Here is a 19,651-nt window from a genome sequence, read left to right as displayed (position 1 = left end):
AGGGCCAGAGAGACAATGAGGGGAAGCCCAGGGCTGGTGAGGCAGCTCATTCTGGATGGCAAGCTTTTCATACAAGTATGAAAGGAGGTTCTTTGTAGAACTTAGAGTGGGAGGACTGCAGTTTGGGGTCGACAGGCTTGGGAATAGGCTCTGTGGGGCCAGCTGAGCTGCAGGGAGGGGCCCTGGCAAAAATGGAACCGTTGGCAGAGTTTACAACTCTCTTCAGCAGTGGTTCTGAGGGAGCAGGAGAGAAGAGGCAAGTGGACAGGGACAAGAGCGACGCAGTGCAGGGCCGGGCAGGGAAGGCACCAGTTCTGGCTGCCGAGGAGTTAAGTGCGGTCAGAGGGAGCTGATTAACTTTCAGAACAGAGAGGGACTGCAGGTCATGAAGCAGAAGAACAGATGCGATAGACATGAAGGTGAGGGAGAGAGGTAGGACGTTGTGGCCACAGAGGGAAATTACAGTGTTTTCACCTCATTCCGAGGAGTCCAGTTCTCACTCTTCTGAATGAGGATCAGGAAGACAAACATCACATCATAAGCTCTATTCTAATCTCTGCTGTTGAGAGGCAGGAGAGAGCAGTAACAGCTGCTGGAAGGAACTCATACAGCTTCCGAGGAACAACCTTACTGGTAAGAAACTGGGATCGTCCCAAAGATGGGAGGGATCCTCACGGCTGGTTGTCACAGGGTTCCATCATGTAGCGTCTCCCTCCAGTGGGGAGCAAGGTCACGCTGAGAAAAGCTGCTGGAGGGCTGCGGGCCCAAAATAAGATTCTCAGCAGGAGACTGAAAGCAAGTGACTTTGCTTTATCAAAAGTGTGCGGAGTGGGCCCGGTAGCCACCCTGCAGCTTCCAGACACGAGGAGCTGCCACCACGGTGCCATAACCTTTCAGGGCAGAGGCAACACCAGCCTTCCTCCAACAGTAGGAGGAGGGAAATATAAGCTGCTCACCAGATGGAAGAGGGTTTGGGGAAATAGTCAGGGGACATCAGAGAGTCTACACACTGTCTGATATTGTTTAATTTCCCATATCTTTGACATAGAGGGTGATTTCTCTACGAGAGGAAGAACTATGGTTCTGGTAAACAATATTCTCTTGTATCTGGTGAGCGAAAAACAAGTGCAAGCTCTCAGTGGTCTGGCATATGCGTATGTCAGGTCTGTGTTTAGTCACCGAAGCCCCAGGGTGACAAAAAGTAAGGAGGTGGCAAAGTACACACTGGGGCCCCACTGTGCAGGCTGGACTCTGAGAAAGGGCAGCGAGAAAGGAGGGGCTTTCTCTCCATCACGTCTTACATGTAACACAACATAATCCAGGTAAATTACATGAAAGTAGAGAAATGTCGAGGGAGCGTATGCCTGGAGGAATGGCTATCTGGATGGTCAGAGACAAAACTTCCCAAAAGCTGGAGACGATACAAAACTACCAACTTTTAACAGTTAATTGAGACCATCATTTCATGCCCTGGAGAGGTTAAGTTTTTAATTTCTAGTTTTTGGTGGTAACATAAAAGGCGACAACCCCATACTGCTAAATGGCATGGGTGCAGCTGCAAGATTCAATACATCCAAGAGTGTGGATGAAATGGTGAACATAATCCCACCACACACTCACACACACCGCACCGGTTTCCAAATGTTTTTGCATACATTATCACATTTAGAAAAAAACAACAACAATTTATAATCACACACTTCCTGCTTTCAATGCAAATCTGCTTTTCTAAGTTACTTGGTTAATTTTCTTATAGGGGCTAAACATGCCCAAGCAATCTTTCACAGATTATTCAGTCACTTGGCAAACTCGTTAGTAATAAATAAGTTTTTGCCCAGGCTTATGATCTAGATTTCATTACACAGTCCAATGTGATGAAAATTCTTTCATTTTATGCTTTCAATGTGGACATATGAGAAAATTTTGTCCAAGCCAAACAGCCCTTGAGAAGAAAAGCAGTTTTCTTCTATTTTTCAAGGTGACTCTTTCCAATGCAGCCCCTTTCTCATGCAAGATGTTGGCATCAAACATATTGGGAACCATTTCAAACGGAACCATTTTAAAAGGTGAAGTCTCATTATACTGCAGACGTTTTTGGCAGTGACACACTAGGCAGGCATGCGGCTTTTACAGCTCCTTCCCTGCGTTTACATTTGGCGGTGACAATTCCCTCTCGGCAGTAAGGCTTCCTTCCTTGATCTCAGCGGCTTCCTCATCATGACTCGGATACACAATCAGTGACACTGGCCCGATTTGGCTCACCAGCAGGATCGGAAAAGCACGTGAAAGAGGTAGAAATGGAGGGTCCTGCCCTGACCACAGGGCTTAGCTCCCTGGGTACCAAGTCCTGCTCACCTGCAGCTTCTTTTGCTATCGGAAGGCTAGTAGGGGCTGTTGTAATTTTTGAAGGCCAGAATCAGTTTCGTCTATTAACAGCTGTAGGCAACACGCATTTGTGTGAGGTTTTCTGTTCCCTGTCCCCAAATCTATGAAGTTATTTGCAGGGTGAGAGGAAGGGAGAGGCATGCTAAAGAGCTCCAAGCTTGCTATCCTACCAGCTGAGTGTTAGGGATCTAACTCCTTGATCTTTACTTATATTTATGACTCCTCTGCGATCAAATGGCCCCACTGTGGACCTTCATCCAATAGGGAGGGGAAGCTCCCGCTCCCTGCATAACACCATCCAATGTCCTTTCCCTTCAGCTTTCAGGACCAAGTTCAATCAGAAGGGACCACCCTGACCACGCTTCTAGATGCAGGGACAATGCATGCCTGTGGTCTTGGCATTCCTCACTGTCCCCAGCACATCCTGTGCCCTACTGACCTGAACTGAAGGAGACATGGGAGCAGGACAGGAGAGGATGATGGACAGTGGAGAGGGAACTACAGATAAATCACCCTTCTCACCAAACCCAGGAAGTTCATCCTGGTATAGCAGCTTCTAACGCTCCATGGACTGAATACGGTTCTATCCAAAAACACCCCCAGCAGTCCTCTATCCCCACACCATTTTGGAGAGTCTCACGTAAGAGATAATTTATGAAATATACCAATGCTGACTATTTCATCTCTTGAGCTCATTCTTCCACCCCTTCTCTGACCACATGCTAATATGTGCCCACATGCACAGAATCTACTTGTCTATGGGAGAACTCACGATTAGCTACAGGCAGATCTTTGTATTCTCTCAGCCTGGAGATAAGGGAGAGAATGGAAGGGCAAAAATGAGGTGGAAAGACTCAACTCTGAATATTAAGGTGAGAGAACATTCCAGCAGGGATGAACTACAAGGCAAAACTCTTCCTATGCAGTCTTGTTATCTCTTTATTTTAGTTCTCACCATATCTCTTCTCTGGTCTCTCTTAACACAGCCAGTACTATTTTCCTACGTCTCTCTCTCTCTGTCTTATCAGTCTGACCTTTTCACCCAAATCAGATCTGGGTTTCAACCTTTGGTCCAGCTTTGACTCACCTTCTCTTCTCCACAGGGCACAGTCTACAAAGTCCTGAGCTCTTGCTGAAAATGATTTTAAAACACTTGCCCATCTAATGCAGGCTGTCCTCCTCTGTCAGCAGGCCACCCGGGCCAGCTGTTGCTCGTTTCTCCTCTGATTCTTTCTCTACTACGTTACTGCCTTACCCTCGTCTCATTCCCAAATCTCATAGTTCTTTTTGGCCCTGTGCAATGAAATGCTTGCCTGCGTAAACGCGCTCTCTCTCTCTCTCATCTCTATTTCTATCTCTCTTTCTTTATCTCTCTATCTTTCTCTCACCTGGACTAAATTTCCTCCCTTCTCTAATGAACTTCCTTTATGGAATTCTTCTGTGAAGGCTTTCACACGAAAACAACTACCCTCTCAAACAGAAAAATGAAACTATAAAAAGTTGCAAGTGCTATAAAATTTAGACATGCAAAATATGTAGATTATTCTATTTGAAGTCTGAGGTGTCTGACAAATCATAATCCTCTATGTGGACATGACTTACCATTAAAATAAAGACAAGATTAATCAGACTTATAATAGTAACGTCCTCTCCACCGATATGTAAAAGTGAGAATCCTAACTATAAGTACTTATAAACAAAAGATAATTAATCAATTTAATATGTAACTGTGTGATAAATCTTTTGAAGAATGGTAAGCAAGAAAAAAGGCAAAAATTTATGTAATTTTTGGTAACGGCTAGAGGGAAAAATGGCTAATTATGTTTTTTAATGGAATTCTTTTGATCACTGGCCACTCAGTACACTTTTCTTGATCCAGGTCTTCAAAGCTGGGATCGTAAGTTTTAATTCAAATGTTTTCAGCTGAACATTAATAACTCTAACTTTTCTAACGGCTAAACAGCTGTAATTAAATAAAACTGGTGTGGGCTACAGGACCACAAGCTAAGTGGGCAGTTGTCATTTTTTTCTGGAATCACCTAGACTGTTTTCCCCACAGTGGGAGGCCCAGGCAAGGGCTCTGACTAGGGAGGGGCTGCCCCCCAGCTGTTGCAAAAGAAGTGAGGATGCCGGTTTCTGTCTCATAAGTATTCACCAGAATTGCAGAGTAGCTTCCCCTCCCTCCCACATTTGTTTGGTTGAAGGATAGGCAGGCAAGAGAAAAACACTCCCTCCTTAGATGTATTCTGCACGAGCTGCCTTTTTAGAAATAACCCTCCCAGGGGCCAACATGAATATTCACCAGAGTGTACTGGGCACCGGGACCAGTCTCTATGCCATGTACACTAATCCTTCAAAATGTATTCCAGGCGAGCTACCAGGGTCAACTCCTGTGCAGAACCTGGGCTTTCTGGTGATGGATATTGGATGGCTGCAAGGAGGAAATGTGAGTGAAGGAGGCAGATATGAATAAATCACTCCTACCTGCCCAAGGCCCTGCTGCAGCTAGCTAGCCCTTGCCACTGGGACTCAAGCACAGCGTGAGGCTTCATTAGAATACTGCGCTCTGTGAATTAAGCTGTTTCTTTTGTTCATCTGGCTTATCCGTCCTCATTAAGAAGAACAAACATTTATCTTCCCTGTGCCCCATAACCCTATCTGTTGGACCCCTGTTTACTTTCTCCTTATTTTGGCTGATAGGACCCACATAGGCGTCCTGAGAACACAGTCTTGGTACCATGCAGATACCCAATGCACGTGTACTCATACATGTGTACACACACACACACACACACACACACACCCCTCTACACCACTGCTCTAACTCACATTCAGAAAGGTACAGACAGAAAAGATTAAGAACTCTCACAAGCCAGGGAAGGAATCACGTCCAGCATGGTGAGATCACGGATTTCTTGAAACCTCCCACTCTGGCACTGAATCGCCAAGAGTCAACACTGAGATTCCCGCTGAGGGGAGAAGACTGGCTAAGGCAGCGTGTCTGAGTCACACACGAGACTGTTGGAACTACCATTCTTCAGACAATGAAATGGATGTTTAGGTGCTGGGAATGGGAGACATCCTGGGGTCACCTCCAAGGAGCCAGTGCTGGAACTGTCCCACCTGTAAGTACAGTTCTACCCTGGTAGCTCGGTGCATTCAGGAGCTTGCGGGCTCCCGGAAGCTCAAAGGAAGAAACAACGGGCCGGGAAGAAGAAATGGGGTGGCTTCTGTGACATTATGGGTCAAGCTATCTCCCAGCCTGTCTGAACCATGAAGGGCTCTGCTGACTCTCCTCTGGGCCAATGGACACACAGACATCCCGAGGCAGCATGGGATAGCTAGGAGCAGTGGCGTCTGATGGGAACCTAGTCCCCACTCTGCCTCTATCCTGCAACCTTATTTTCTCAGAGTTATAATCTGTTCAGTGGGGTGTGAGGGGAAGGGGAAGAGAGGGAGATGGTTTTTAACATAGATGATTTGTGATCCCTTTTTTAACATCCTTTTTTTCCTTTTCATGACAAAGTACAGTCAGCCCTCCGTACCTGCGGGTTGCACATCTGTGGGTTCACCCAATCACGGATCAAAAGCAGCACATATTTTTGTTCTGTGGTTGGGAAAGCGCAGCTGTGGAGGGCTGAGTGCATGCGTTGTTCTGTACCATTTCATGTAGGGGACTTGAGCATCCACGGATTTGGGTATCCACAGGGGGCCCTGGAAACAGTCCTCTGAGATGACCATGGGACGACTGTAATAATGATATTAAGAAATTCTTTGGTACTTCTTATAAAGTATGCATCATGAAGAGGTATTATAATTATTGCAAAAACTGTAAAGCAGTATTTTCAAAAATATTCTCTAGTAGCAGAACTTTCTTTTTTACAGACATTGCTTTAGAAGAACCCCAATATCCATAACAGATAAAAGCAAAACTGCTATTAGGGTCAGATTTGGGACTGTGGCCTCACTTGCCAGACTTGTTCTTGATCCTTCCTTGTAGCAGCTCCCAAGGCTCACCCCCCACACCCCCACAAAACACAGGAGGAAAAACCACTGGGTCGTGGTGTTTATCCTGTCCCCCAGACTCGATGCTGATATGAATATTCATATCTTATAATAACAGGCTTGTAAGTATCATTATTCAGTTTTGAAACCATGGAAGAAGGCTAATGGACTTCTCTCATTCTCTGCTTTCACCTCTGTGGACCAGAGTTGCTCACGAGGAAAGGAGCTGAAGAGATTAAGCATTGGTAAACTATGGTTTACCATGGCGGCATCTTCTTGTCAGTGAAGTTTTATGACATTTCAGCAGTTGTGACAGACACTATAGCATACGAAGTCTAAAATTACTACCTGGCCCTTTATGGAAAAAGTTTGCCAATGTCAGAACAGACAGAAAACCAAAGGTGTTTGCATGGAGCAGTCAGGAATTACGGCATCAAGGTAGAAAATAAAGGTACATTTCTAGGCTGAGCTTATCCTAGAAATGTCTCAAATCTCTTCTGTTGAAAGTGTTTCAGTAGATTTTCATGTAGCAAATTCCACATGGAATTTTTAGATTCTGCCATAGTCCTAATCCCATCTTTGTTACTGTGACAACTGCACTGACAATTCACTATTCTTGGCTTGCCTTTCACCCCCAATTTTTGGTATTTCTCTTAAGACTAAAAAAACAGGAAAAGAAATGGGACCAAAAAAAACCCGAAAAACAAAAAGCTCCAATTAAAAATGAAAACCTGGAAACCGTCCCCAAACCTCCCTATTCCCTGAACTAATGAGGTACCCAGGAGCTGCGTTCTCAGAGTGAAGACGTGCAAACAGGACAGTCACCGAGCTCGACCCTCCAGATCCCTCCTAAAGGGACTCCAAGGAGTAGCGTAGGGTGGAGACATTAGAGAGATGTTTAAAGTCAATAAACAATCCACACACAAAAGTTACATAGTCATTGATAAGGCCGTTAATATGACAGCAGTAAGATAATAATGTATCAGTTATGGAGGAAAATGACACCACGGACTATGCTGTACCAACTAGGTAGACGGTGCTGAGTTGTTTATTGGTCACCAGGAGAAAATGGATTTGTATGGATCTGTCCCCCTGCTATCGCTTCAGCTCTGTCTACTGTGATTATAAAAGGCATCTTACAAAGACGGCTGACCAAGGCAGTCAGATCGCAGAACTATAAAAACCTTACCATGCTTGGTGTTTTATCAGAACTATTCATTTGGAATCTTCACTGAAACCAGTTTTTAGGGGATGACTCTATTTAACATGTTTTTCCCAAGTAGTTCCAACTATCTTCATGAATTCTCTGCTTGTTGTTTGAGTCTAACACATACAGCTAACATCTTGCTACAGAAACAGAGCCATTTCCCTATTCTACCAAGAAGGCTATTATCAACAAGATCTTATTTATCTGGTTCCTGCCAATTCTCAGACAAGTCTCTCTATATAATGCTTTCGCTGTTTCTAATAGGGCTACTGTGAACTTTCTAATAAAAGCACTACTTGATTATAGATACTTTATCTTTTTTAACCTCAGGGAAGAAATGAATGCAGAAGGTTAGACACCAGAAAAGAATTGACAAGGGTTTACATTAGATTAGATATCAGGGGACAATTAGATGGTATACGCCTAAGGGACTTAGGAACAAGCTCTAGCATCCTAGACCACAATGACCCCTTCCCACAAGTTTCTTGAGGTAACTATATGCCAACGAAAGTCACAAGTGGGAAGCAAAGGGTTAGTTTATTGCTAGTAGAATTTCTAACTCCAAAATCTCATGTAAAAGGCATAGGACATGGAGCACTCCTTACTCCCAAGATAGTTATGCTTGAACAGCTTCAAGGAGAGCAAGCTAGGAGGCTTGCTCTGTTCCTTCTTCAAAACCCAAAACTTATTCTTGGTTCTTACCACTACAATTTAAGGAAGGAACAACCCAATATACATTCTTGTACCACTGGGAGAGAGTGGATAAGGGGCAGATCATTGTCCCCTGCTGCCTACCATGTTTCCCTCAAAATAAGACCTAGCCGGACCATCAGCTCGAGTGCATCTTTTGGAGCAAAAATTAATATGAGACCGTATTTTTGCTCCAACAGACGCATTCGAGCTGATGGTCCGGCTAGGTCTTATTTTCGGAGAAACCGTAGCACTGAGTTGTCCCTGGGCTAAGGGAGTAACCTTACCCTGGCTGCCCTAAATGATAAAGGAGGAAGTAAGAATGCCTGAGGAGAGAAAAGGAGGGGTCTGCTTATCACTTTGTTGTGAGGACACAGAGAGGAGAGATTGGGAGAGAGGGAGGAACAAAAAGGGAAGGCGGGGTCTCTTACTAGCCAAGGCCACGTTGGGGTGCAGTGGGAGACAACAGACGTAATCTCACTGAACTATGACCCACGCCAGTCCCGCCACCTCCCAACCTGAGCAGCCTCTCCCCTGGAAGGAGCTAAATGCCTGGCGTATGGCCACTATTTGGGGAGGAGTAGAAACGGGGACAGGGCAGGGCACAAAGAAATGATGAAAGGAAAAAAGGAGTGTTTGAATTTCTTCTCCCAAGGTCTAAAATCCTGGGATTGCTATAATTACCCTCCCACTGACTGTACATCTTGTTCGAAATGTTCCAAAAGCCAGAAACACTCAGTGGAATTCGACAAAACAAAACACCACATTCCAAGAACTTAGAGGAAGGAAAGACTGGAGGTGGTATGACAGTGTTGGCCCAATACCCCCTGTGAAAGTCGGAGGTCCTTTAAAGTACTAGCTCATCCTAGGGCAGATGGGCGTGATTGTTTTTAACTCCAGATCTTAAAAACTAAAAATGTTATTCCTAGCAGGACTTTTGTCATAATTAATCTGCCACTACAAAATAACATGGATGTGCAATAAAGTTTCTGATATTAGAATTTTATATATGTACGGAAAGAAACTCAACTCACTATAACCTGGTTAAGTAAACAGGTGTTTTGGTTAACCAGCTATGTCTGGTCAACGGATTCCATGTGGATTGCCAATTTTAACAAGAACTCAGATATGATAAAATGTACTTAACTAGAGTAAGACCACAGCAAATACAATTTATTCCCCTTTTGATCAATCAGAAGGTACCTGGGTTCTCACCCTGCCTCCCAAATTTCATTAGGTGCAGCCACTATGACTGTGTGGGTAAAACAGAAAGACCAACCACAGAACTCAGTCAATTAAATACTAGGTAACAGTTTGTAACAGAAACTTACAGTTTTTTTCAAGAAGTAAATTTCTTGAACAAGAAATCAAACATATATAATCAATAATGCTTCATGTTTTGGATCAAAATTACCCAGGAAGCAGATATAGGCTTTTTATATACAGAACATTTTTGAGGCTGAATAGTAATATAAAATACAATGATTATATTTACTGTTTTGGATACATCCAGAAGCTGTGGGCTTAAAGGGCATCTTTAAAAAAATAAATGGAAAAAACAATCCTTATTGAGTTCTATACTTTAAATGGTATATGAATTGTATGCTATATGAATTACATCTCAATAAGGCTGTTTAAAAAAAATAAACAGAACACATGAAATATGGAGATTTATAAAACTTCCAAAGAAGATATGAAATGTCAAGCAGGAGGCAGGGATTTGTGGCAGAATTGTGACTGGAAGAGCCAGCCCCTTACCACGATCCTCAGCTTCTTCTCCAACCTGGCTGGGGCAAACTGTATGACACAGTTCTACCTACTAGCTAAGTGAAGTCGGCAATGTGTGGCTTCAAATAACGCTTTAGTTTTTCCTAATAGAAATGGCCAGAGCTGGCTGGCAGGGCTCTTTACCCTTCTACGTCACTGGGCCCTCCTCCTTCCTGCCTAATGCTAACATAGTTACAGCCCTAGCAGTCTTATTTCTCTGAGGTAATCATACATGTGGGAAGACCAAGAAAACTGAAGAGCTCACTGAATGACAGAACCAATACCAGCCGCCACCACCTGTGTACTTTCTGTCATGTGAAACCAAAACAAGCAAAACGAAAAAAATTGAAAAACCCAACGTTTTGAAAATCTTTCTTAATTTGGTTCTCTATTATTTGCAGTCAAATGCAACCTCAATGCAAGCTCCTTGGAGTAAATGAGTGCTAGTAACAAAAATACATGCTGTTACTTCTTAGCCACAACATTTAAAGAAAGTTTATACCCTTAAGAAATGAGGGTGGGTTGACTAGAAGGTGCTATACCTCCTCTAGTTTTCTTTCTTTTTTTTAAATTAAAATTTATTGGGGTGACAATGGTTAGTAAAGTTACATAGGTTTCAAGGGTACAATTCTGTAATACATCATCTATATATCATCACACTGTGTGTTCACCACCCAGTCAGTTCTCTTTCCATCACCATATATTTGTCTAATTTTCCTTTTAAGACCATAGGAGGCTGTGTAGGATCTTGCAATAAATTGGAATCTTCCAAGATAAGAGTTGTAGCACTCCTTGCATCTCCACGTTCACGGTGGAGAGAGAAAGAAGGAATTAAATTCGGTGTATGTTGGTTTCTTCATCTCTTTCATGGAGACAGTGAAGCAGCTAAAGCTCCGGAGCTACTTTAAGATGAGGTAACTAAAAGAACCATTAGCCATTTCAAAACATTAAACAGTATAGAAAATCTAACAGTCTTGGCTGGTGTTCAGTTACAATAAAAGGATAATGTGGCAAGGCTGGCAATGTCATCATCTTTGAGGGACACGATTTTAGATGTCATAAGGTAAAAGGAAGGAAGAGAAGCTGTTAGATGTTAGGGGCAAAAGGAAAGAAAATCCAGGGAGAAGTAAAAGCATACTCTGCAGTTATCTAGTAACCCATAACTCTTATACTGAATCTGATACATTGTTGAAAGAGGCAACACAGCAGAAAAAAATGATTCCTCAGCTGGAGCTAACCCCCTGAGCGCCCAGAAAAATTGCTGAAAGGAGTCTGAGAGAGGCACCAACCAGCCTGCCATCATCAACATTGTTCCTAGGAGAAGGATGCAGAGTGGAGGTGGATGGAGGTAGAAGAGGTAAGAAGGGGAAGTAGAGAGTTTTTCTTTCTCTCAGTGCTTCTACTTGTTCTTAATCAGAAATACAAGAAAGTTTTGGTGAAGTGCCCTGTGGTTACCAGTTTACAAAGGGACAAGCTTAAAAATAAGAGAGACAGATAGAGAGAGAGATACTGACATCAGGAGCTACAGAGATGCACCAAAAGCATCTTAACGAGGTGACACAATTGGGCTCCTGGGGGAAATAAATCTTTGATTTACGGATACCCGAGGAATTGAAGATTTTCAAAGGTAGATTTCTGCTTTGGATTAATTCAAGGATTAACCTTAAATGACTGTGACCCTTCATCAGTTTTCAGATTTGCTTTGTTCACTTAATACTCAAAAAGTATTTTCAAGCAATGTGATGTACTAAATTTGTAGACATTTCATTCAATTTGCTGAAAGAAAGGCCTATGCTGTTTTGGGCCCTCAAGAGAACAGCCACATCTCTGTGACCCTGTATGGCCTGTTCTAGGGCAGCAGCGTGTAAAACACCTGCCAGAGTAAAAGCACAGAAGGAGTGAGTTGATGCTTTTGACCCATTCATTTGACCTTCCAAGGTGAAGGATTCTGGGTTTTTTAAACGGCTGCTCAAAGCACTATTGGTGAAGTATTTGTTGAGAGGGGCCTTAAATAACAATTCCAGATAATCACATTTGTGCATGAAATACCGGGTCAAATGGGGCTGATAGACTCTAAAAATGTCTTCTTGATGGGTTAATCTTTGAATACTAAGAGGATTTTTCTTTTCATGTATCCAGCTATATTTTATGATGACTAGTTGTCAAGTTCCCTAATCACTCAAGAGAGACAATGTGAGACAATGTGAGGTTAACATGTGAGGTAAATCAAACACACAAACACACACATACACATTTTTCTCTAGCATTTAACCTTTCCTGATTTTCCGAAGAACATCTGAATTCTAGTGCCCCTCCTGTATTTTTAACATTCAATTTAGTTGCCATAGCAATACTTTCCAGACTTGAAACACCTCTAGGATGAAACTGGCAGATGCCCATTTCCCATGCTCCCAAACTCTGCTATCTGTGTCCAGGCTCCAGGATTTCTGGTTCCATAAGCATTCACACAGTTCAGACTTCAACCTCTACGAGGAACCACAGACAAAATTTTTTATTCAACAAATTTTTGGAAACCAGAGTTCCAAGGTCTGAGGGTGATGAGAGAAGACTTTAGTGAAATGCAGACAGGCTGAGAGAGAGAAACAACACTTGGTAAATAAATCATGGATCAGCAAGACAAGGAAGAATTCTTCGGTTCAGAGCTGTGACAGACGACACTCAGCCTGACTGATACGAAGCAAATTTTGTAAAATATCTTTCCAATTTTGACTAGAATTATAGGCAATCTTAATCCAAGCCAGAGGATTCATATATTTTGATGTTTGTTGTATTCTCTAGACTACAAAAAGGAAAAAAGGAAATTTCTAGCTCTCTAGGTTGTGAAGGAGGCTGTAATGTAAATAGATGTACCGCTTGCCTGAGCAGCCCTTCGATGGAATGAAATGGAGGGAGGCTGGAACGTGTGAGGCAGGCACCCTCGCCGGTGCTAGCGTCAGTCAGTGCCTGACTCCAGAACTCAATCTCAGTTATGTGCTGGAAATGCCGATTCTTTAGCAGTTTCTTCACATATACTTAGATCAGACGCTCTGAGCAAATATGATGTCCAATTTAGCTGATAGATAGAGCTCCCTCAGCTGCACTAACACACTGTGTTGGCAGTTCTGTCAATGAGTGTTTATCGAGTACTCACTGCGCAGAGTACTGCACCACGTGCTCGGACATCGCGGCAAAGACTCACGTCCATCTCACTCCTACAAAATCACTCTCTTCAACTGGAGATGCTCTGGGGTCTTGTGAGAGACTGAGGGCAGCATGGGTGTGGAAACACTCAGATCATTACAAAACACCCTTTGAGTCAGCTCCCCACCCCTATCAACTCCGCCTTCACTTGAAGCTATTAAATAGGAAACAAAATGGAATGGTATGTGACTCCTCTCCTTTCTCTTTTCTGGGCCTAGCCTTTGGGTGGGAAGTGGATGAGCAATAGTTTGGCAGGGTGGTGTGCAGTGGGAAGAAGGGAAAATAGCAGTCAAAAAGGGTCTCAGGAATTTACAAATGGAATAAATCATTTAGAGTTGGTTGCAGCCACACAATAGTGAAAAGGCAGCTGAACCAGGCTCGGGTTTGACAGCTCACAGAGAAAGAAAAATATGCCGGATGAGTAAGGACCACAGTGGCATACCTAATTTTCTTTGTTTTTTAAAGGATCAACTTGCTGCTGCTTCGTTTTATGTTTAATAACTGCAAACTATAAACTGATTTGTGGTTCAGATTCACTTTATAAGCAGTAGAACTGGCTCTTCCTGCTGCAACACAAAAAGCCTCACCCCCACAAACTAAAGAGATTGGGAATACTCATCAAGAACATACTTTGGGCTAGGCCCATTTTGTCCTAACATATTATATTCATCTCACAGTTTCCAGCTGAAGAACTCAAAATATTTTTGTGTCATTAACTCCTTAGTCCTCACGACACCCCGAGAGACTATGGGTTCATTTGGTTGCACCCGTCTGCACGGTTTCATCTGTGGACAGCCTACTTACTTACAATTAGGTTTGCTAGTTAAAGCATAATGGGCATTTTACTTACAGTATTGCACATATCAGTTACAAAACCATCATTCTCAAGCTAATGCAAAAATTGTTCATTTAACTGACTGTCTTATAATTAGGGTTTCAACAAAGTGCTGTCATCTATTAGCTGAAAAAGACTGGGTGACAGGCATATTTAATGCAGTCGATGGGGTTGCTCATACCAACCTGAAAACACTCAAAAGAATATCATGATTAGCAATGAAAGATAGGAAGTCTGAAACTAGGGTGGCAGAGGGACCATAAACTAAGACACGAGGTAGCTTTGGTTAGTTATTATGACTCTACCCTGGGCTTTTTATGTGGCCAGGCCTCTGAAGATTTCCTGTTATTTAAATTTTAATGTTTTTCAAATTGCATGAAAATGATGTAATTACTACTCAGTTACCCACTTTTAAGGTACATTCCAGGCAATTTCTCTCAAATAAAATGAATAACTTTTGCTGTGTCTCGACACCGAGCAACAGCAAAGACAAGCTCCTTAATCCCAGCTAGAACACCTGCTCCGGCTCTTAGGGAAGAGAGACACAGCCAATGGGGAGAAAGTTTCCCCTCACACGGCCAGGAGTGGGATGCCTCCTGCTGCTTCTTTCCCAAGAGTGGGTCAGATGAAGGCAGGTCAGGAGCAAGGACGTCTACAGGCAGGATGGTTTCACAGCCCTCCCCTTCCATTCCTCTAACTGTGCTGATGAAACAGTGGGATGGTGGCTGTGGTGGTAGGCGGATGGTTTGGGAGCTGGTGACCGGCTGTAGAAGCAGCAACAAAACATCTCAGGGCTGTCACCTCTCCAAGTTACCTCCCTCAGCTTGCCCCTTACTGCCCCTCCCTCAGTGGCTTCCTTGCTGCTCCTGCAACTTGCCATTCAGGCTCCCCACTCAGGGCCGTGGCGCTGTGCCTGCGCCGCTCATCCCCCAGGTCCCCAGCTGGCTTGTTCTTCTAAATCTAAAACTGCGCTGTCTCCATCCCCAAGTCCCCCCTCCTGACTGTCTCATAGCACTTCGAAATCTCTGACATGTTACAAGCAGTGTCTGTTTACTGTTTGTCTCCCCACGAGAATGTCAGTTTCACGAGAGCACCAGTTTGATGACTGGTGTTGTTACTTAATGCAGTGTCCCCAGTGCTTAGAACAGCGCCTGGCACACAGTAAAAGGCTCAATAAATGTTTGTGGAATGAAGGAAAGTACGTAGAGGGAGGTGCAGATGGTCAGAGACCATATTTCAAGGCCAGTTTCTCCAGGACACCACAAGGGAGCGGGTGTGAGACCCACACGCAGGGTTGGGTTCCTGCCCAGTGTGGTCAGGAGCAAGCATTGTCTCGTCAGGGAGGAAGGCTCCGCCTGCCCACCCAGCTATGGGGCAAACGCCAGAAAGAGAGACGTGGTCTCTGTGAATGAAAACACACAAACAGAAGGAAACTTTATCCACAAAACAATGATGTCCTCTCTCAGGAATAAAGAACACAATAATCGAGACATCTGCGTTTGAGAACTCTGCCTGTGTGGTCACCATCTACAAAGAAATGCCAATTTTTAAAGCCAGTGTACTAAGAGTTTCCAGGATTGCCAAGTCTCCTCTCCTTTAGATGGGGAAAGCGTTAGTCCCTCTGCTGTCATGCTCTCCCTCTGAATGTTGATTCAGAATCACTGGGCTTCTTTGGATACAGTGACTAGGAAAGCAAGTCAGTCATCACAAGCAATGGAAGCTGTAGGTCAGGTGTCACTGACTAATCAACCTGTCATTGGTCAATTACCCACCCCCACGAAGAGGTGCCACTGATCTAGTTTCCCATCAATAAACATCTATCTTGGGCCATCAGCGGCTGCTAACCATGGCCTGCCAAGATAGCCAGCATCGTCCACAGGCATTGGTGGTCAAGAAATCCCTCTCCCTTCCTTCTTAATAATGTCACAGAAGAGGCAAATGCAGTTCCTGACAACATAATGGGAGTTTCACAGATACGTGTCTCTTGGAGCGCTCAGCCTGTTACACAGGGCTTCAATTGCATGGATTTTCTCGCTGCAAAAACAATAGCTGGGCTTCAGGAAGCTGGAGGCTCCCCACTGTGCTGAGATACACAATTCTGCCTTTGGTTGTGCTCACCATCCCTCCTCTGCGTCAGGAAAAGAAAAATTGTTTTGGGGGGACCACTTTCATTCCACATTTAAAGAAAATCAAATGGGCACTGTTCTCTCTTGCCTGAAGCCCCAATCACACCTTTTTCTGGAGTCAGATTCAAGACCTCTGATTCTTCGAGAGGAGCTAGAGGCCAAGGTGGCCTTGTCACGTGAAGAGCCTGTTTGTCTCTAAGTTGCCACCTTGGCAAAGATCTCACAAAGTCCTTGCTGGATCTAAACTGCCAGATCTCCCACTACGCCCATGAAATTTCCCCTTCTATCTTGACAGACTACCTCATCTGCACATTCAGTCTGTGAAAGGAAGCTTATTCCGATTTGCTACAGGCTTTACCTAACAGCTGAGGCTGGAAGGGGGCAGCAAGTAAACAATTATAAAGACGACACATGCTCTGATAGGAAGTACATAGAGAGTGAATGAGATCACTGAAGAGGAATGGCTAAATCAGCCCAGGAGATGACAGAAGGTTAAAGAAGCGTTCCCAAAGGAGTGGAGTATTGAAGGTGGAATAAGAGCCAGGTGAAAAGGGGGTGAAGAGAAGGTAGTGAGAGACACAAGCAATAGGAACAGCACGTTCAAAGAACTGAAGACACAGGGGTAAGAGAGAGGTGACACAGAGAGGTGACACATGTGCAAAACTGCAAGTAGCTGGCCAGAAAGGGTATGTATAGGGCGGGTGGAGAAGCAGGAGACAGGCTGTACAGCCAGAAGCAAATCAGATCACTCTTCAGTGCTTTCATTTGAACTTTCTCCTGAAAGCAAATAGTAGCCATGAAACCTCTGAGGAAGGAGCATGACCAAATCAGATTTGTGGTAAGACTGTGGGAAATGGCCGCAGGTGGGGAAGGAAGGGCCAGAGGAAAGTCTGGAAGTCCAGACAGAGAAGAGAAACTACAAAGGGGCAAGCAGTAACTATGGTGATGGCAGTGGGGAGGATTTGTGAGATGTGTAGGAGCTGGTATTGACAGAACTTTACAGCCGAATGGTTGAGGGGGGAGGTGAGGAAGAAATTTAGAAAGATTCCCATGTTTCTGGCTTAGTTGATGGATAGATGTGTGGGGGGATGCCACTGAATGAGATGGGGAATGACTGTGAGGCAGCTTGAGCAGAGGAAGGCGGGATAATGGAATTCCATTTCTGACATATTGGTTTGAGATGCACATGGAACATTTTCAGGTTGGGGGTGACATGGGGTACGAAGTAAACAGACAGAATATAGGGAATATTAAAAGAGAGTGGGCAGAGCAACTAAGCTGCCAGTCTGCTTCCATCTTCATTGTCAAGAAGACTGGTCTTCAAATGAGAAATGGCAGAACAAACATAATAAAGAGAAAATTGAAGCCCCAAATAGGTGAAGTGAAAGAAAGAGAGTATCTAGTCAATTTAAATGATTTCAAGTCTCCTGGCTCAGATGAGTTACACCACAAGCCTGCAGAAAGAAATTGCAGATGTAATCTCAGAGACACGATTGGTAATCTTCAAGAAATTGTGGAGACAGTAAGGAGTGCCAGTGACAAGAGAAGGACAACTGTTTTCGAGATTTTTAAAGTGAAGAGGGTTAGATTGTAATGAGAAATATTCAGATAAGTTTCGCACCACCTATGACAAAAATTCTAGAGTGGCTTATAAAATAGATGGCTTGTGAATGCTTTAGTTAATGCATGCAGCTAAGAAAAAGGAAGGCAGGGGTGTTGTTTGCTACGTAACGGAAGTTTATTTGTACCGGTAGCTTGTCCAGACTGTGGCTCGTCTCCTCCCGTTTCCTAAGCACAAAGCGAGTTGTCTGGTCTGCAGTATAAACCCAAGGCTTCTCTATCTGTGATTTGTTGTATGTAGTACTCACTCATTGGGAAAAGGGATTGACAATTTAAAGGAAAAAATCCACAGTCTGAATTCTCTAAGAAATCCACCATCACTTTTCAGGGCACCTTCAGGAACTGGCAAAAGTAACAATAGCCCCTATGGCGATTAGCCTAAACATCAACAAACGTTTACCTTTTAGAATCCTACTACCTTATTTTTCTGTGCTATTTCTCTCTTTACACTTACTGACTTTAAGATGAGATCAGGAAACAACAAACCAAATATGGTGGAGAAAATGATGGTGCGAAGGCAGCCACCTACATCTCTCACCGGCAGGCTAAGATGTAAAGTAAAATATTTTATCTAATGTTACACACACACACACACACACACACACACACACACACACACACACACTAGTCTTTCAGAGACCTTCTTAGAACATTAAAAAAAAAAAAGACAGCCTATTCAAGACCCAGATGGCTCTCTTGAACTAAAAGTTTATCCTCTAGGGATGTCATTTTAAAATTACATGGTCCTATAAATCAAGCAATATTGGGTTCAAGTTCCCTTCTTAAAAGAAAATGAAAACAGCAACTAAAAACCAGACATAAAGATCACTAAGAAAATGTTTTAGAGGCCTCATATTCAGATCTGTTTGGCTCCCATGTAATGTCATTTATTAAAGTTGAAAACGATTTTTGATTCTGTAACCTGTCTTGACATTAAGCCCTGAACTGGTACAAACTGAAACTTAGGACAGGGTAAGCCATACCCAGGGAGAGGTCTCTGTCCTAGTCCTTCCTCACGTCTAATTTGGGTACATCTCCTCACCAGAGACTCCAAACAAGTACCCTGTGTCTCTCTGTTCCCCCCTCTCCACCTCTCTCCTCGATACTGAGAGCAAAGAACAGAAGAGTGTCTTCACTGATGTTAGAGGGTCATCATTGTAGAGAAACACAATTTGCACGTGTGTCTTCCATTCTAAAAGTAATGAATGAACAGGAATCTTCTTACCGTATTGACCCAATCATGTATGGCTGTGCCAGTTGAACCACGATCGCGCCACTGCCTAGCTGATGACACGTATAGCCAGAATCCCAGTCATAATTCTTGGTGTCCCCATTCAGCAAGGCATTTCGGCTCCGACTGACTCCTTCAATCACACTGGCACAATCAGCAATCGTTGCAACGTTCTCCATGGGAACTGTGAATCCAATACAAGATCCAGCATCAAGATAAGAGAAGCCAAATATATCCCGATAGCGTGCTATGAACAACACTAATTAATTTCTATCTGAAATCAATAACAAAAAGGAATTAGAATATCCTGATTATATCAAGTTATGAACACATTTTCCACGCTAAATAGCTTCAAAAAAAAAGTTGAACCAAAGGTTGGAATAAACTAAACCACATGTAGTAATTAACCCTACATAATTTTATTATAAAGAAACATAATACCTCATAAAACAGAATGGATATATTGCGAGATATTACTACAATGGGAAAGAAACTACACAGTAATTGAGATTAATGAACTACAGCTACATGCAAATAGATGAATCAAAAAACAATGTTAACTTGGGGGCGGCCGGATGGCTCAG

At 43.4% G+C, this 19,651-nt stretch overlaps 1 protein-coding gene across 4 annotated transcripts in view; it reads right to left on the bottom strand.

Annotated features, from left to right (window-relative positions):
* Nucleotides 1-19,651, bottom strand: part of BTBD9 (BTB domain containing 9) — a 442,816-nt gene that overhangs the window by 83,725 nt on the left and 339,440 nt on the right. For all 4 annotated transcript variants that reach the window (XM_081044978.1, XM_081044977.1, XM_081044979.1 and 1 more), the window contains one exon: nucleotides 19,062-19,251. In XM_081044978.1, coding sequence (XP_080901104.1) covers nucleotides 19,062-19,251 — 190 coding nt within the window. The remainder of the gene's footprint in view (nucleotides 1-19,061; nucleotides 19,252-19,651) is intronic.

Source organism: Rhinolophus hipposideros (genome assembly GCF_964194185.1).
Source record: "Rhinolophus hipposideros genome assembly, chromosome: 3".
In the NCBI taxonomy this organism is placed as follows: domain Eukaryota; kingdom Metazoa; phylum Chordata; class Mammalia; order Chiroptera; family Rhinolophidae; genus Rhinolophus; species Rhinolophus hipposideros.
This window is presented reverse-complemented; position numbering and strand designations above follow the sequence as displayed.